We start from the raw sequence: 14,659 nt of genomic DNA, 5'->3' as shown, positions 1-14,659 counted from the left end.
ATATATATATATATATATATATATATATATATATATATATATATATATATATATATATATATTAGTCGGCAGCTAGTTATAAAATTTGGTGAAGTCATTATTAATGTGTTCAAACGCACGGACATATTCATAATGTATTCGAGCATTTAGCCATGTCAATAATTTGATTCGACGAGTTTAATGGACACCAGCGGCGGAAACTGCTAAATGCAAATCTTCCGCGCGAGTCGCTCTTTTTTATTTTGCATTATTCATGCAGAGCACATTAAAAAAACCTGATCGCGACAAAACACTCTTAATGAACGTTTCATCTCGCCGGTGATATGTGAGCAATGCATAATCCGATTGCGAGATCACACTTCGTCCGGCTTGACGGGGCGGAAAAGTGCTCAAAGAGAAAATCCCGCGCGAATCAGAGACTGTGTGACGAATCAAATGGTAGAACCTGGGTTAGCAATACAGACAGAGCCTGGTACATCGAAGCCACGTACAAGATGTCAGTTCCTAAAGTTTAAAGTTTTCTGAAATGTCGATGATTAAGAGGATGTTAGTAATCGGGTATCCTGCCTCTTAATGAATTTGCGTATTGTAGATTCTGCAGTGTAGTCTCACTCCCAGCAGCCAAAATCAATGAGCAGCAAATAGTACTTGTACTGAACGACTGGTGAGGAAATGTGTTTTATTCCGGTAGACGCGGACATTTATTTTCGCTCTTCTACAGCTTGCTATATTTCTACCTTCGAAACTCAGGAAATCATATCGTGATCGATCGATATAGGTCACAGATACCTTGAGGATGTAGAAGAAAGTAATGGAAATTGCGAGAAGTGCGGCCGAGAGTACATAGAAATGTTAATAAATAATTTTTAGCTTTCAATCTTTTTTCTAGATTGATTTAAGGGGACTGGAGGATCAGATTGTTAGAAAATCGTGGCTTGTCCTTTCCCAATTTTTTATGACAAATTGAATGAATATGCGAAAGTGTTATTTTGACGTGTATTTATACAACGAGAAATTTATATAAAGAGAAGAAAAATATAATTTTGATGATCAAAGATACTACTGCAAAATGACGACCTTGAAAAGAAAAACGAAATATATTTTAACTGCATGTACCATACACTTATATTGAGTATTCGATCATCAAAATTATATTTTTCTTGTCTTTATATATTGTATAAATTTATGTCAAAATAATACTTTCGTATATTCATTCAGTTTATCATAAGAAATCGTGAAAGAACAAGCGCAATTTTCAGGCAATCTGACCCTCCAGTCCCCTTAAGTATTACCTTAAGTATTACTTAAGTATTCCAGTATTCAGTAATGTCAGGGAGTTTTTACAAAAAATAAACGAGTATTCACTGATCATCAGCGAGATCCTTTTGCCGATCAGAAACATTTTTACTGATTCGCTCTCAGAGTATGAGCAGTAAGATCGTTTTTCGGGGGTACAAACTGAATTTCGGAATAACCAACAAAATCGTTGGCGCAATGTTGCGTGCATTTGAAAATCGTGCGAGAGCTCGATGTAATTAATACGATTGGATTAGGCGGACTTTCGTTTTGTTCCGCAAATATTTCGCGTAATTCGCGGCGCGCAAAGTGGTCCGCATATGTATACACGTAGATATGCCATGCTCGGTACTCGCGTGTTTTCACAATTTCCACCGTAATATTGTCAAGTTGACTCCGCGATAACGGACGTTTGATCGCCCCGCGGAAAATATTCACATCAACATTTCGTGTTTATATAATTTCGTAATACATACGCACGATCATAGAAAAAGCGCGCGGGGAGTAAAACGCGGGATGACGGGAGAATTTCTCGTTAAACCAGATTTCAATTTATGCTACGCGCGAGTCTCAACGCTCAATCGTCCATGCCGAACGTTAATGGCGACCAGACTAACAGGATGCGGGAAGAAAATTGAGATTCGCGATCGTTATACCGCGCGGCTGCGTGGAGAGATGCGTTCGATCTCTTCCCGAAAAAGCAGCGGACGTATCTCGAGTAGTCAATTCCGTCCACTCGAGGCTACTCATTCTTACTGTTACCTCTTCCAACTTATTTTTCAAGTCACTCTGTGCATAAAAGTATTATATTGTTGCATTAAAACCGACGAAGAATAGATGCTTTACAAAATATTCGTTTCCTTATATCAGAATGTCGAGAACCTCAGAAGTCCCCGAGAAGTCCTAAAAGGCATGATTTCGACCGACTTTCTGAAGTCGGCGCGAAAATCTAACTGATCCAGTCAATAATACCTTTTTTATTATTTATTTTTTCGCAGTTATATAGGTAATTTTATAATTGGACTTCTGATATCATTAGAAGATCATTAGATATCGTTACAATAAGATTGCAGATATATATGAGAACATTGAGTCAAGATGGTTTCGTATTTTTTAAGGTTTCTGAGGTTTTCAAGGCGGTTTGTGTTTGCTGAAAAGTTTCTTGTTCCGTACTTTTTACTTATTTTTATTAAAAGTTTGTTTTAAAGTCGGCGAAAAATAAAAGTTTCGTCCTGCATCTTTGGGCACGTTCTCGCATCATCAAGAATGTAATATAATTGTCCAATTTCCAGGCCACTCCCATACAAATCTGACTAATGACACTAATTTAAGAAACATGTAGATAACATATTAAACAAGATGTACAAAATTTTATCTTAGTATCTGCAATAGTTCTTCTATTATAAAAGAATATAAAAACGAACAAACATATATAGAATTTGAGAACCTTCCTTTTTCAAAGTTAGCTAAAAAATGCAATATAAAATAACTTGCAAAATATTCAAAAGTATTTTTATTTTAACACTTTTACACGCGGATTAACGGAGATTCAATATGTTTATACCCAAATTGATTTGATGCCTTTAAGAATTTCTATTTCTCCCGGATATAAAAATTCTTGGCTCATACACGCCGCTAATCGAGTCGCTTTGTCATGAGTTTTCTCTGATACGCGGATTGTTTTGTTGCTTAAATTCCTCGGACTACACGCTGGCTGAATCAGCTGGACTCTATCGCGCGAATCGGTCGATGTGTCTTTTCAGCCTGGAGAAGGAAGTCTCCCGCGGACAATGCCGAGTAATTTATCGTCGTCAATATAGCGTCACGTCCAGGAATGTAACCCCGCAGACTTAACTTATACAATGGGCGTTACTCCATCTATCTCTTTGGGCTTCCACGAGATAAGTTTAGACGAGCCGTATGTTCGTCGCGCGCAATTTTCTCGAAAGAGCCGACCGCGTACAAACTGCTGCCTTTTTCCTTTGTGTCCCGTAAGAAAAAAATCTTTCTACCAGACGAGTTTTGCATTTCTTTGCCTCCGCCATGGCACGATGTAATATAATACTGTGCCGTTGTCGTCACTTCAAATATCGTCCGAAAAATTTCCTCATGAAAATCGAGCCAAGTTACGTAGCTACTCGAACAATAATTCGCCATTCTCGCTCTCGAAGTCTCATTCTTAGTATTCTCCGCTTTTTGTGTAGATTCTTTTGACATTTGACAGGATGTACTCTTCATGTGACGCACGTATTTTCCTTGCGTCTCTCTCTCTCTCTCTCTCTCTCTCTCTCTCTCTCTCGTTCTCGCGTGTCTCAGATTGAACGTCGAAACCGACGTGCTGTTTGCATAACCACTTAATCATGGCGAATTCGAGGTCGCGCCATAGATAACGCGTCACCGGAAATCGCCTCGAATCGCTAATTCCCGGCTAAATACTCCTTACGCGGCTTCGCAAAGTGGCGATCGACTTTAGCGCGTGATTCACGAACGACCAGGTCGAACACGAGCACACGTTTGTAGAGGATTTACCGTTCTTTCGCGCCGGGATTTATCACGCGTAGAGCGAGCAAGCGGTCTCGTTTCGCGCGACAGGTCCGCGCGGTTACGTCACTTTCATTAAATTCAGTCCGCTATCTTCGCCTCGGAGGGTTGTATTAACATAGGCGCGGGTACGCGGCGCGAGATACGGCCCGCTCATTATCTATTTGGGTTAGTACGCCGCACGTAACGCGCGACTCTCTAATCGCCGATTTCTGTGTACATCCGTTCCTTCAAACCGCCTCGACATTATGCAGAGACGGCCCGGCGTCGCCGTCCCGTTTTAAATGCATATTTTCGCCCACGTGACTTGACTCGCGCTCATTTCGCGCGCGTGCGTGCATCGTAATTTATGCGCCGCGATACGCACATTTTTAAAGCCGCGTTTTGATGCACCGCCGAAACAGACGCGTTATCCCGAAAATTTATTGTCCCTCGCCCGGGCGCCGGCAAAAAGAAGACGTAGAGGTGAAAGATCAACGAAGAACCAGCGACGATGCGTAGAAACGGCAGATGAGTAAAAAGATAATGGAGTGACGAACGCAGAACTCGGCGCGCCGGCGTTGAGGAGACGATGTATGTCCTTATTTGCGAGAATGAATTTCAGGATAAGGAGAACAGGGAGATCAGTCCCTCTCCCTCTACCTACTTATCTCTTTCTCCCGGAAATTAACGACCTTCTCGTGGATTTATTAATAACCGCGCGCTACGAGGCGGGTGACACTTTGCGACTTTCGCGGGTCGTTCCTGCGAGATGGAGCCCGGGGCGAAAGACGCGTCCTGGATGTATCGCAGGATGATGCCCCGCAGGCACACTGCGTTAACACGGAGTCGTTCGCACGTTTCAATTACGGTCACGATCCAAGAATGCGCGAATGAAAATTGCATTTCACGTTGCTGCCGGCGTGCAGTCGTTACGGTTCGCCGTTGGACAGATAAAGAAAGAAAGAGGGGGGAGAGAGAGAGGGAGACAAGGATAGATAAAAAAGGGGGAGAGGGGGCAAATAGAAATCCCCGCGCGCAAATTGCGTTATATGCGGCGGGTGCGAGCGATTCGCGATAATGGGCTTTGGCTGCTGTCCAAAGTCACCCGAACGAAGCCGGAGACGGTGGTGGTGAACGGATCACGTGGCTTCGGGTGTTTGAAAACACGATGTTCCACGATGATTCGCGGACGCGACCTGCATTCGGATGATCGAGCGCGCGACATTCGCGAAACATCGTTGCTTTACGCGCGACGGATAAGTTGATTTGCGCGTCCCGTCGCAATTCGACGCCGCCGCGCGACTGGCGGCGGACGTTCAAGTGACGCTTTGTGTCGCGCTTAATTATTGTGAAACATGTGCGCTGCCGATTAAAGAGAGAGAGAGAGAGAGGGAGATTTATTCATCAATCGGCTCTCACATTTTCGCCGTCGCAACTCCGCGCTTCAATCCCGCTCGATTGCAGCGGCAATAACGCCGAGCATTGTTTGCCAATCTCCGTTTGCTCGATAGTGTGCGCAATTGACGCTCATAATTATCCATCCAGCGATTCGGGCCGAACGCGCGTCGATTGCTCGCGCGTCGATTGCTCGCGCGCTCGTCGCAACGATGCTTCCTCGCTGGCCGAGATGCCGAATAGTAATATCGCCGATTTAGCATGCCCGATAGTTTGCAGAGCTCGTGCCCGCGGGACACACGTACTCGCAGCGCGGTTATATTTGACAGTTTCAGCTTGCGTTATTGAACCTAGTGCCTCTCCTTTCATAAAATCGCCCAAGTCGTGCGAACGGCGCATTTGCGACCTCGACTAATGGCTCGATTCTACCGCGACAGCTGACGTCTCCAGTACATCGCCATTGCTCTCGTTATGCATACAGCGATGACAGTCGCTGCACTCTTGCGCGCCACTCGTTAGCGGCCATAGACATAGTAAGAATAGACCGAGCGTGTCCTCCGCTTAGCAGCGAAGACCAGGTAAAAAAGGACAGAAATCAGGTGCCATGTAGCCTTCTCTCTCTAACTCTAAAAACATGTATTTATCTATTGAAAGTCATCCAACTTGTAAATAAACTCGTAAAACATACGCAGAGATAAGGAAACTATGTTGGCACAAAACAGTCTTTCTTGCACGATACGTACAAGCTGTAACACGCTGAACTTTCGTATCAAGTAAATATTTACGCCAACTGACAGAACTCGAGAGATGTTAATTTTGAAATTTTTTGCGATTTCCGTCGCAAATCGAGCCATTCATTACTGCATGTACTTTCAGCGTGTAAAAGCACTTGTAATTCTGTGCCACTAGTATGTCAACTTAGCAGGAAGAAGTTCGTACTTTTTGTCGGCAAAGTTTCCAAGTATAACATCCCCTTAATCAGCCGACTGTGCGAGAAATACGAAAGAGATAGTATGATCGAGTTAGTAACGATCGCCTGTACGTTATCGGCATTTTTGGAGTTCGCCATCTACTTTGGCATCCCTTAACGACGAGGATCGACATGGTGGTTGTTCTCAGAGCGCGCGCATGCTTTCGACTTGTCGTCGCCTTGTGACTGGACTTTGGTCGCTCGTTTTTCACGTATTATGACGAGCAAAATATTGTTTTAATCTCAATATTGTGTATGTCGAACGTCGCGTAATTAAAATCGCCTGAAAAAATAACACGGCGAGACACGTAGAGCTTAATTGGACGCTTCGTTAGATGGATGGTTGGCGTACCGACTGAGGAGGAACTGAAGAAAGCATCGTGCCGCGTTGCATCCGAGCATCGTGTGTACGTGTCGCATCGCGAAATAATCATAATTGCGATGCATAATCGATTCGAGCCACCGTGAGAAAGTTCGAATGCTAATTACGCTAATTACGCTAATAACGCGCATTGGGAAAAAACCCTCGGTTATCAGAACAAAAGTTTGTTGATTGATGATCATTAGAGAAAGGGATGGAGCAGTTACTGTTGTAAGTTTTTTCTCGTTACCTGCCATTTTAACAAACATGACCTGAGATACAAATCACGTTTGCTCTCGTTTATTTAGGTTAAGTTAGTTATGTCTCTGTTACAGAAGTGCTGCCTGGAGCAGCGAATTGAAAGTAGCAAATCACTTGTTCCCATTACGTGGTCATTTGTTGTTCAACAAATCGTTTGATACGATTATTGATATTTTGTTAAATTAGCAAAATTTTTTCTCTCAGTGCGTTTTCGTGATCAGCGATCGCTAATGACTGAACCTTTGTCTACGTCGACTCGCGAGAGGCGCAAACAAAATTTGTATATTTTGAATTTCGCGCTGGAAAGACAGGAAAATTCTCGCAGGTTGGGACGAAAAATGCTGATCAGTTTCTGATCGATTTGCCGGTGGGTGATGTTCCAGCGGCTTACATTTTTTGCACTTTTACTTCTCGAACTAACGGCGACGTCATATCGAATTTTTTGCGTTTCTCGCTTTGCGAATTCGAGCCGACGCAGTCCGATAAATTTACCGGCACGATGGTGACGTTTTATTTCATCATGAAAGGGGATTGCGTGCCACACTTGCATGAGCTGTTGACACGTGTGCATGTTTACCGAACAAATGTTTCATTCATCGCGACTCCTGTTCTATCGCCGATTAGACGGACTATTCTGTTGGCGCTGCCTTACAATCATCACGTACAATCATCAAGCCGGCGAATTCACGACTGGAATTTAGTCTTGATCATTAGTTGCTGTCCGAGGACAAAGGGGAATATCAAGACTGTCGTTTCCGTTATCAGGACGCTTAATGACGTTTGTTATAATAGAATGCTTTTCTTCTACTCCAGTCGGGAACGACTTCGGGAACGACTTCAAACAATTTTAACGTCACGCAATAACGTTTTCATCTTCAACAATTATTATCATTATTGTTTATTATTGGAATGGGCGCCTGCAGAAATGTCAGATCTTTTCCAAACTCAAACCGAGCGAGCGTTTTCAAAAATGTTTTATTATCATGCCCAATTAGTGGGTAAAACAAATCCCCAATTAGTAACAAAGTAACCTCATTGTGAGAATAGAATCAGTGTTCTGTCCGTAAAGTCTTCAGCATCTCCTTAACTGTCAACTTGTGAGATGTCGGCTGTTCGAGCTGTCGCCGTCAGCACGTTTATAAAATGTTGATGTTCCAGCACTTATACTATGACTTTTAATTTTATCCACGGAACTTGTTATAACTGATAATGTATAAAATTCAAAATACAGCCACATGCTCTTTCTAGAATGAATATGGATCCATATCAATCGAGTTACTAACAAGTAAATCTACTCAAAAGGTACACTCCGATTTCTTCCTAATTTGGCACAAATGTGGAAGTACAAAAAATATTTAAGTCATATTTTTTCATTTTGACCCACTTTGAGTTTTACGGGCAGTTTATAGCTTTTTAATGTTCTCACTCTGATCATCAACAAGTACAATAAAAATGCATAAGAAATAAAATTGTATACAAGATATATTTAAAGAATTTTAACAAAATCGGTGACCCACACTCCGTGGCCTCCCCTTGTCACACTGAGAGAAATGGCTTGGTGAATGACACTATACTCGTCTTATGAAAGTAATATGGTGAATTCATATGCGATATCCGGTTCGTATCCAATATTCTGGTTACGATGCCTCGACGCATCTGGTAGTCAATACCGAGAAATTTTGTTGTAGATATCTAGACAGTTTGGTAATTCTCTCTAGACATGTGATACTATTGACGCGATAGATAATTGTTACTCGCTGCGACATTTCCTTTTTCACCTATACTAATTTGTAAAGATATCGGTGCTATAAAAGAGTAAACACTAAAACCGTCAAATGGAAGAATGAAATTTCTTAAAATATGTCGAATTTAGAAGTAAATATATGAAGATTATATATAGTAAGTATATGAAAATTATATATAATATGGTTAGATTTTAGGTTAGGTAAGAAGTCTAACACTACTCCATAACTGTATTCATAACATTCACCAAATGAGTTGTATGCTATACTAGACGGTTTGGTAAACGTATTTAAGCATTACTGTAATACAACTTAGACAATGCGCTCACCAGATAGTTTAATATCATTGACTAAATATCTTGTTACACGATTATTCCATACCGTTTGGTAAACCTAAATAGAATTCTGGTTAGTATCATCAGACATTTCCCTCAGTGCAGCTATGCCGATTTTGTTAAAATTATTTAAACATATCCTGTATACAATTTTATTTCTTATGCATTTTTGTTGTACTTGTTAATGATTGGAGAACATTCAAAAGCTACAAACTGCCCGTGAAACTCAAAATGGAAAATGAAAAATATGACTTAAATATTTTTTGTACGTTTGTGCCAAATTAGAAAGAAATCGGAGCGTAACCTTTAGGTAGATTTACTTGTAAGAAAGACGAATGTCCCCATTTTGCGGGACACTGTCACTAAGGGATTCATCTTATTTTCGCGCGGGCGATAACGCGCTCTCCAGGGCGCGGGAAATTGATAAAAATTTTCATAAGAGTCGCCCGCTCGTCCGCTCGCGGGCCCTATTGAGCCTATCCGAAGAATTTAATTAGACGGGAGAATTTTTCGCGGACGTAATCGCGACGCAGCAGCCAGCCAGAGACGGATTTATCGCCGAGGTGGGCAAGGAAACTTTTCACTCTCGAAGTAATACCCGTTGTCCGATTATACCGCCGCGAGATGTTTTACGTCGCAATAAACGCTACGTGCCCCTGCCCCCCTTCTGCCTACTCTCCCCCCCGGCCGTGAGAGAGTGAGAAAGAGCAGTCGGCAGCCTTACAAGAATGCCAAGCCGGGGGAGACATGCCGACGTCGCGGTCGCGCGGAAAGGAAGGACATCGACATAAGGCGAGCCGCCGTATGCGCCTCATAAAACCCAGACGCCTAAATGCTACCCTCCTCGCCTCGTCTTGCACCCCATCTGGACCACCCTCGCGACCCTCCACGGCGGGTAACCGCATCTCATATAGGACCCTTCTCTCCACTTTCGCTGCTGGATTTATCCGTGCCCGCCCGTCGGCGAGATCCTCTCTGCTTCTTCTGCGCTATCTTCGTGGAGGACGCGGCGGTTGGGGAGAGGGAGCGGAGTGTCGATATATAGATCGGCAGGTCGGTCGTAAGAAATCGCGAGCCGGAAGAATCTCGCCCCTGCAACGCCATATGGTGCCAACGGTTTACGAGCGCGGATTCTTCGTGATGCTCGTCCGCGCGTCTTCGCCGCCGCTGCTCAGCGATATGCGACGGAACGCGCGTATCGAAGAGCACAGCCTCTTCTCGGGCAGGTCTGGGAGAAGTCTCGAAGAATTCCAATCAATTACCCGGCTGCGAGATTGAGAAATGCGTCCGGAAAGAGTAACACAAAGGCAAACGCGACGAGAGTCGTCGATCGAGCGAGTAATTTATTAATTTTTCACCGGGCCTGTGTGCCGATCACCCCTTCTGCAGTCCTGCTCTCTCCTTTTCTCTCTCTCTCTCTCTCTCTCTCTCTCTCTAGAGACGATTAATTAATTTCCCGCGTGTAATAAAACGAGACGGGGAAATTAATTTCTTCCCGACTTCATTTTCTCGACTGCACTGTCGTCGACGCCATCGCCGCGTCGTGGAAACGATCTCTCCGTCGAGCGATATCGAGGTCGCGTTTAACGAAGACTCGCGCTGTTCCCTCGTGTCATTTATCGCAGGCGAACGAGGGGTATGCAATAATGCACGTGGCGATGATATTCCGACGGAGCGTCTCCTATGCAAAAACAATTCCTATCACGTGTGAATTCCTCTCTCTCTCTCTCAGCGAAAATCGCGCAGTCTCCGGCGAGAGATTGGCGACAGGTGAGTCGACCTGACGTCAATATGGCATCGAGTTTGCGATTTGACTCTTTAAGGCTCAGTGTATATAATTATATACATTTACTTTGGGTTCTACCCCAATTTTTTATACTGGCAAGCTGATGATTTTGTCGGCATCCTACCAGCAATCCATCCTAGATAGAGCTATAAGGGAGAAAACCAATGTGGCGATCGTGTGCAGAGCAGAATCGTACGGAAAAAATGATTCTGTTGGTGCAACCGAATTTTCGGTTGCTCAGGGATCAGACGAAAGCTCGGCTGTAGGAACAGAAAAGTTCCTTTATGAGGCTTCTGTATAGTCAATTGTTCTCAGTTGCTGCAACCGAGTTTTAATATCGTTGAATGTTCAGACGAATATTTTCGGTTGCAACAGAAATATTAGTTTTTATAACAGAGATATCGCTTCTGATCGCCTAATTTTCAGTTGGTTCCTATTTGGTTGCACCAACTGAAATTTCTTTTGCATGTATTTCTAAGACAGTCTTATAATAATTACTGTATTACAATAAATGTTACTCGAAAACGGGGTTCATGCGTGGGCCTTAAAGGGTTAACTCGCGAGGATGCGTGTTTTTTTTTTTTTGTTATTTCCCTCTCTTCTCTCTTCTTGTCCGTCTCGCTTTCACTTTTCGCGCGACACACGCTCAACAATGATGAAACCGGGTCAGCGACTTTTCATCGAGGAATTCGAAGAACCCGCGCACACATCGCGCGACATCGCCGTGCACTCTAGATAAAAGCCGTGTCCACTGTCCCGTCGTCGTTATGAGACAAACTAACGCGAACTAGCTCTAAACCGTCGCTTGGACGACGTCCAACGATATTAACGTTCGAATCGCATGCCTGGAGCCGAGATGAGCGTACGTTTTTCGTCCGCGTTCTTTCCGAAACGTACGCGCCGCCGTTAATGTCAACGCCGGCTACGTCAGCGTGGTGGAATTTCGTTTCGCGAATATCGTGAAACGCCAGTACATACACACACACACACACACATATGTCGACAAAGCGTAATTCTCTGCGCATCTCCTCGAGAAAAACCGATTGGATCGACGCGGAACGAGAAACGAGACTCAGAAGAACCGATTCATCACGGGCTCCTCTCTACCTGGATTTGGCCATTGCATTCGTTCGTCCGGTCCACTGCATATAGAATTATTCGTAACGCGTCCACGGGAATTTAAAAAAAAAAAAAGAGAGAGAGGACAGCAGCGATCCGACACGCGGTATTAACGTTCGCGCGACCGTGAACCGAAATTCCAGCAAATTCGCGCGCCCGAGTATGCGTTACGCAGTAGAAATGTATCAGTGAGTGTGTACGCGTATTAGTTAACGAACCGCGTCGATTCGCGAGAGGGAAAGGTGATGAGGGTATCGCGCAACGTGTCCGTCGGGAAAATATATGACGTCTGATATTTTTGGATTTAACCAGCCGGCCGATCGTCATCGCTCCGCATCTTCTTCTGCCTCCATCTCGACGCGGTGAGGCATCGCGCGAGGCGAGACGTGGACGTAGACGGGCGCCGCGAAAAATGCGTCACGCCGTTCGCGCCGGATTATCGTCGCGTACAATCTGCGTATGGTACTTACACATGCTTTCACCGAGCGGCCAGATTTGCGGACCGGAATTCACCTCTATGAGCACGGTGGGCGTGCAGATCACGAGCACGCAGAGGTCGGCGACGCTGAGATTCACCAGGAAGATATTCGTGCTGTTCCTCATGTCCTTGCCGCGCAGCACGACCAACGGCACCTGGACAGGTGTTACATCCGAGAGCTCATCAGCGATCATCGATTGAGGAGCGAAAGAGGGAGAGAGAGAGAAAGAGGAAAAAAGAGAAAGAGGCAGACAGAGAGAGAAAGAGGAATATTTCGACCACCCTTGACACATCTGAATATTTTCTCGAATAATTGAATACCTTACACTGAAAAGGAGATTTTGTCGCCTAAAATTTGGTGCAAAATTTAGTCAAAATGGGACGAAACAAATGTTTGATAACTGCAACCGAAAAATTTTACTGTCGTGTTTCTCAATAATATACTTGACGTAAGTAAAAGCATTGTAATGCCGATCCAAATCGTATAAACGAAATATTTTAGCTCCAAACGCAAAAATAACATTTTTCAGTGCAGTTTTTCGTAACAATTTATTGCGGAGTAAATGCAAGCGTACAGTATCGGTTACAAATCAATTTGCGCATCTGTTTTTTATCGAGTAAATTTGCAACACTTCAAATTGTCAGATTGAAAAATTGCTGCTGACATGTATATGCGCAGTAATTGATTATAAATATACAAGATTTATCTCTCGAAATAACGTCCTCTAAATTTGCAAGAAATTCTTTCTTTCAAATTTCACAAAAATGTCATGTTCCCTTAAGCCTGATCTACAATATGCTCTTTGCTTCTTGCTTCTTTCTCTTTATCTTTTTCTGACTCAAACCTTAAGCTTTAAGCCAGAAAAAGGCAAAAGACAAGAAATGCAAAAGACAAAATGCAAAGAGCATATTGTAGATCACACTTTAGTCTCCTATCGTAACCGATTTTACTGTGCACACACGTTAGCAGTGGCTTTTAATCCTGACGAATTGCAGCTTCATTCGATAAAAACTTGTGCAAACCGATCTGCAACTGGTTGTACAGAAGAATGACTTTACCTCGAGGGCTCGAGAATCCTGGAAGAGGATATGGTCTTCTCTTGTTTCGTACGAGAAGATAAGTCACGAGCGCTTATTTCATGACTTGACCTTGTTACGCGGTTGTTAATGTTTGAAAATAGTTCTCAGAACAGGATTGGGTGACCTAATCTATTTTCCGACTCAAAGTTGAACCTGTCGTCCTGCGCCCCGGCTTTCGGTCAGATATTTCTGTGATCTTTCGTTCATTATCCGAATAGTTAACCCTCAACCCCGGTTGGTGGTAAATTTCTCGACAAAGAAAACTTAAAAATTCAATATTTCTTTTCTTGTCAGGAAGATGACGCGTGGTCTGCTATACTCTCTACCAGTTACAGCGCCAATCGTGTTCATTTTGAAATTTTCGAGTGGGCTTGGACGGACAGTGCACGAATGCAACGCGCTTTGTTTTGTAGAAAAAAAAAATAACGATGAGAACTGCAATAACTATTGTTTATCGAAAAACTTGTCACTTGGAGGGTTTGCTGGGCATGATATATTGCAAAACATGGCGATGCCGGTCGCGCGGCAATCGACAAACTCTATAAAACTGTTTTCAATCGTCGGCACGATCTACCGGTATTTCAAAGCCATCGGTCACCGACGCGAAAAAATATTAAAAAAAAGATATTCGAAAGATTCGAGCCTCGTGTGTACACGAATGCGTGACACCGAGGAGATTAATGATGTGTACTCAATAGACCAATCTTTCGGGATGCTTCCGCGACCTACTTATTATCTCCTACGCCTCTTTTCGCGATTGGTGCTTGCAAGTCGCGATCACGCATCGTAATCTAAAAACAAGGCAGAAATTGAACAACGCTTTTAGGTATTCGCGTCGAGCGTACCGCCGAGATTCTTCAATTCTGATTTTAATGACAGATCCTTAGATCAATCTGGGGCTTATTTCCTCTCTCTCTCTCTCTCTCTCTCTCATTCTTTCTCTCACGGAAAAAATTCCGAGCCGCCAATGGTGCTTACTGTGACCGTGACGAAGTGAGAATTTCGAACTTACCATCAGATTGCCGACTATACCCAGGATCATCACGATAATGCAGGCCACCATCGAAGTCGTTCGGATGTAAGCAGGCAGCATGTACAGCGTGGAAGTGGCGTTCTCCGGCTCGACCACTGGAATTATGCAATTATGCGATTTTTTTTCTCAAGATTGCCTACATTGACGCAAAAAAAGAAATATATATATATATATATATATATATATATCAAGTTTTTATAAGTGCATCAGTTTCATTAATGCAATAAAGACAATACAAATGTTTTCTCTGGCTTACATTATTTTATGTTAAAACGTAAAA

The 14,659-nt window shown here is 43.4% G+C and overlaps 1 protein-coding gene across 3 annotated transcripts in view; it reads right to left on the bottom strand.

Moving 5' to 3' along the window:
• Positions 1-14,659, bottom strand: part of LOC116842874 (growth hormone secretagogue receptor type 1) — a 44,307-nt gene that overhangs the window by 24,549 nt on the left and 5,099 nt on the right. For all 3 annotated transcript variants that reach the window (XM_032812690.1, XM_032812680.1, XM_032812698.1), the window contains 2 exons: positions 14,359-14,474; positions 12,259-12,421 (listed from right to left, as the gene is read on the bottom strand). In XM_032812690.1, coding sequence (XP_032668581.1) covers positions 12,259-12,421; positions 14,359-14,474 — 279 coding nt within the window. The remainder of the gene's footprint in view (positions 1-12,258; positions 12,422-14,358; positions 14,475-14,659) is intronic.

This window comes from Odontomachus brunneus, unplaced genomic scaffold, assembly GCF_010583005.1.
Source record: "Odontomachus brunneus isolate Ranch 3 - 2012 unplaced genomic scaffold, Obru_v1 Obru_scaffold_002, whole genome shotgun sequence".
Taxonomy (NCBI): Eukaryota; Metazoa; Arthropoda; class Insecta; order Hymenoptera; family Formicidae; genus Odontomachus; species Odontomachus brunneus.
The sequence above is the reverse complement of the archived record's forward strand: the minus strand, read 5'-3'. Positions and strand labels throughout refer to the sequence as shown.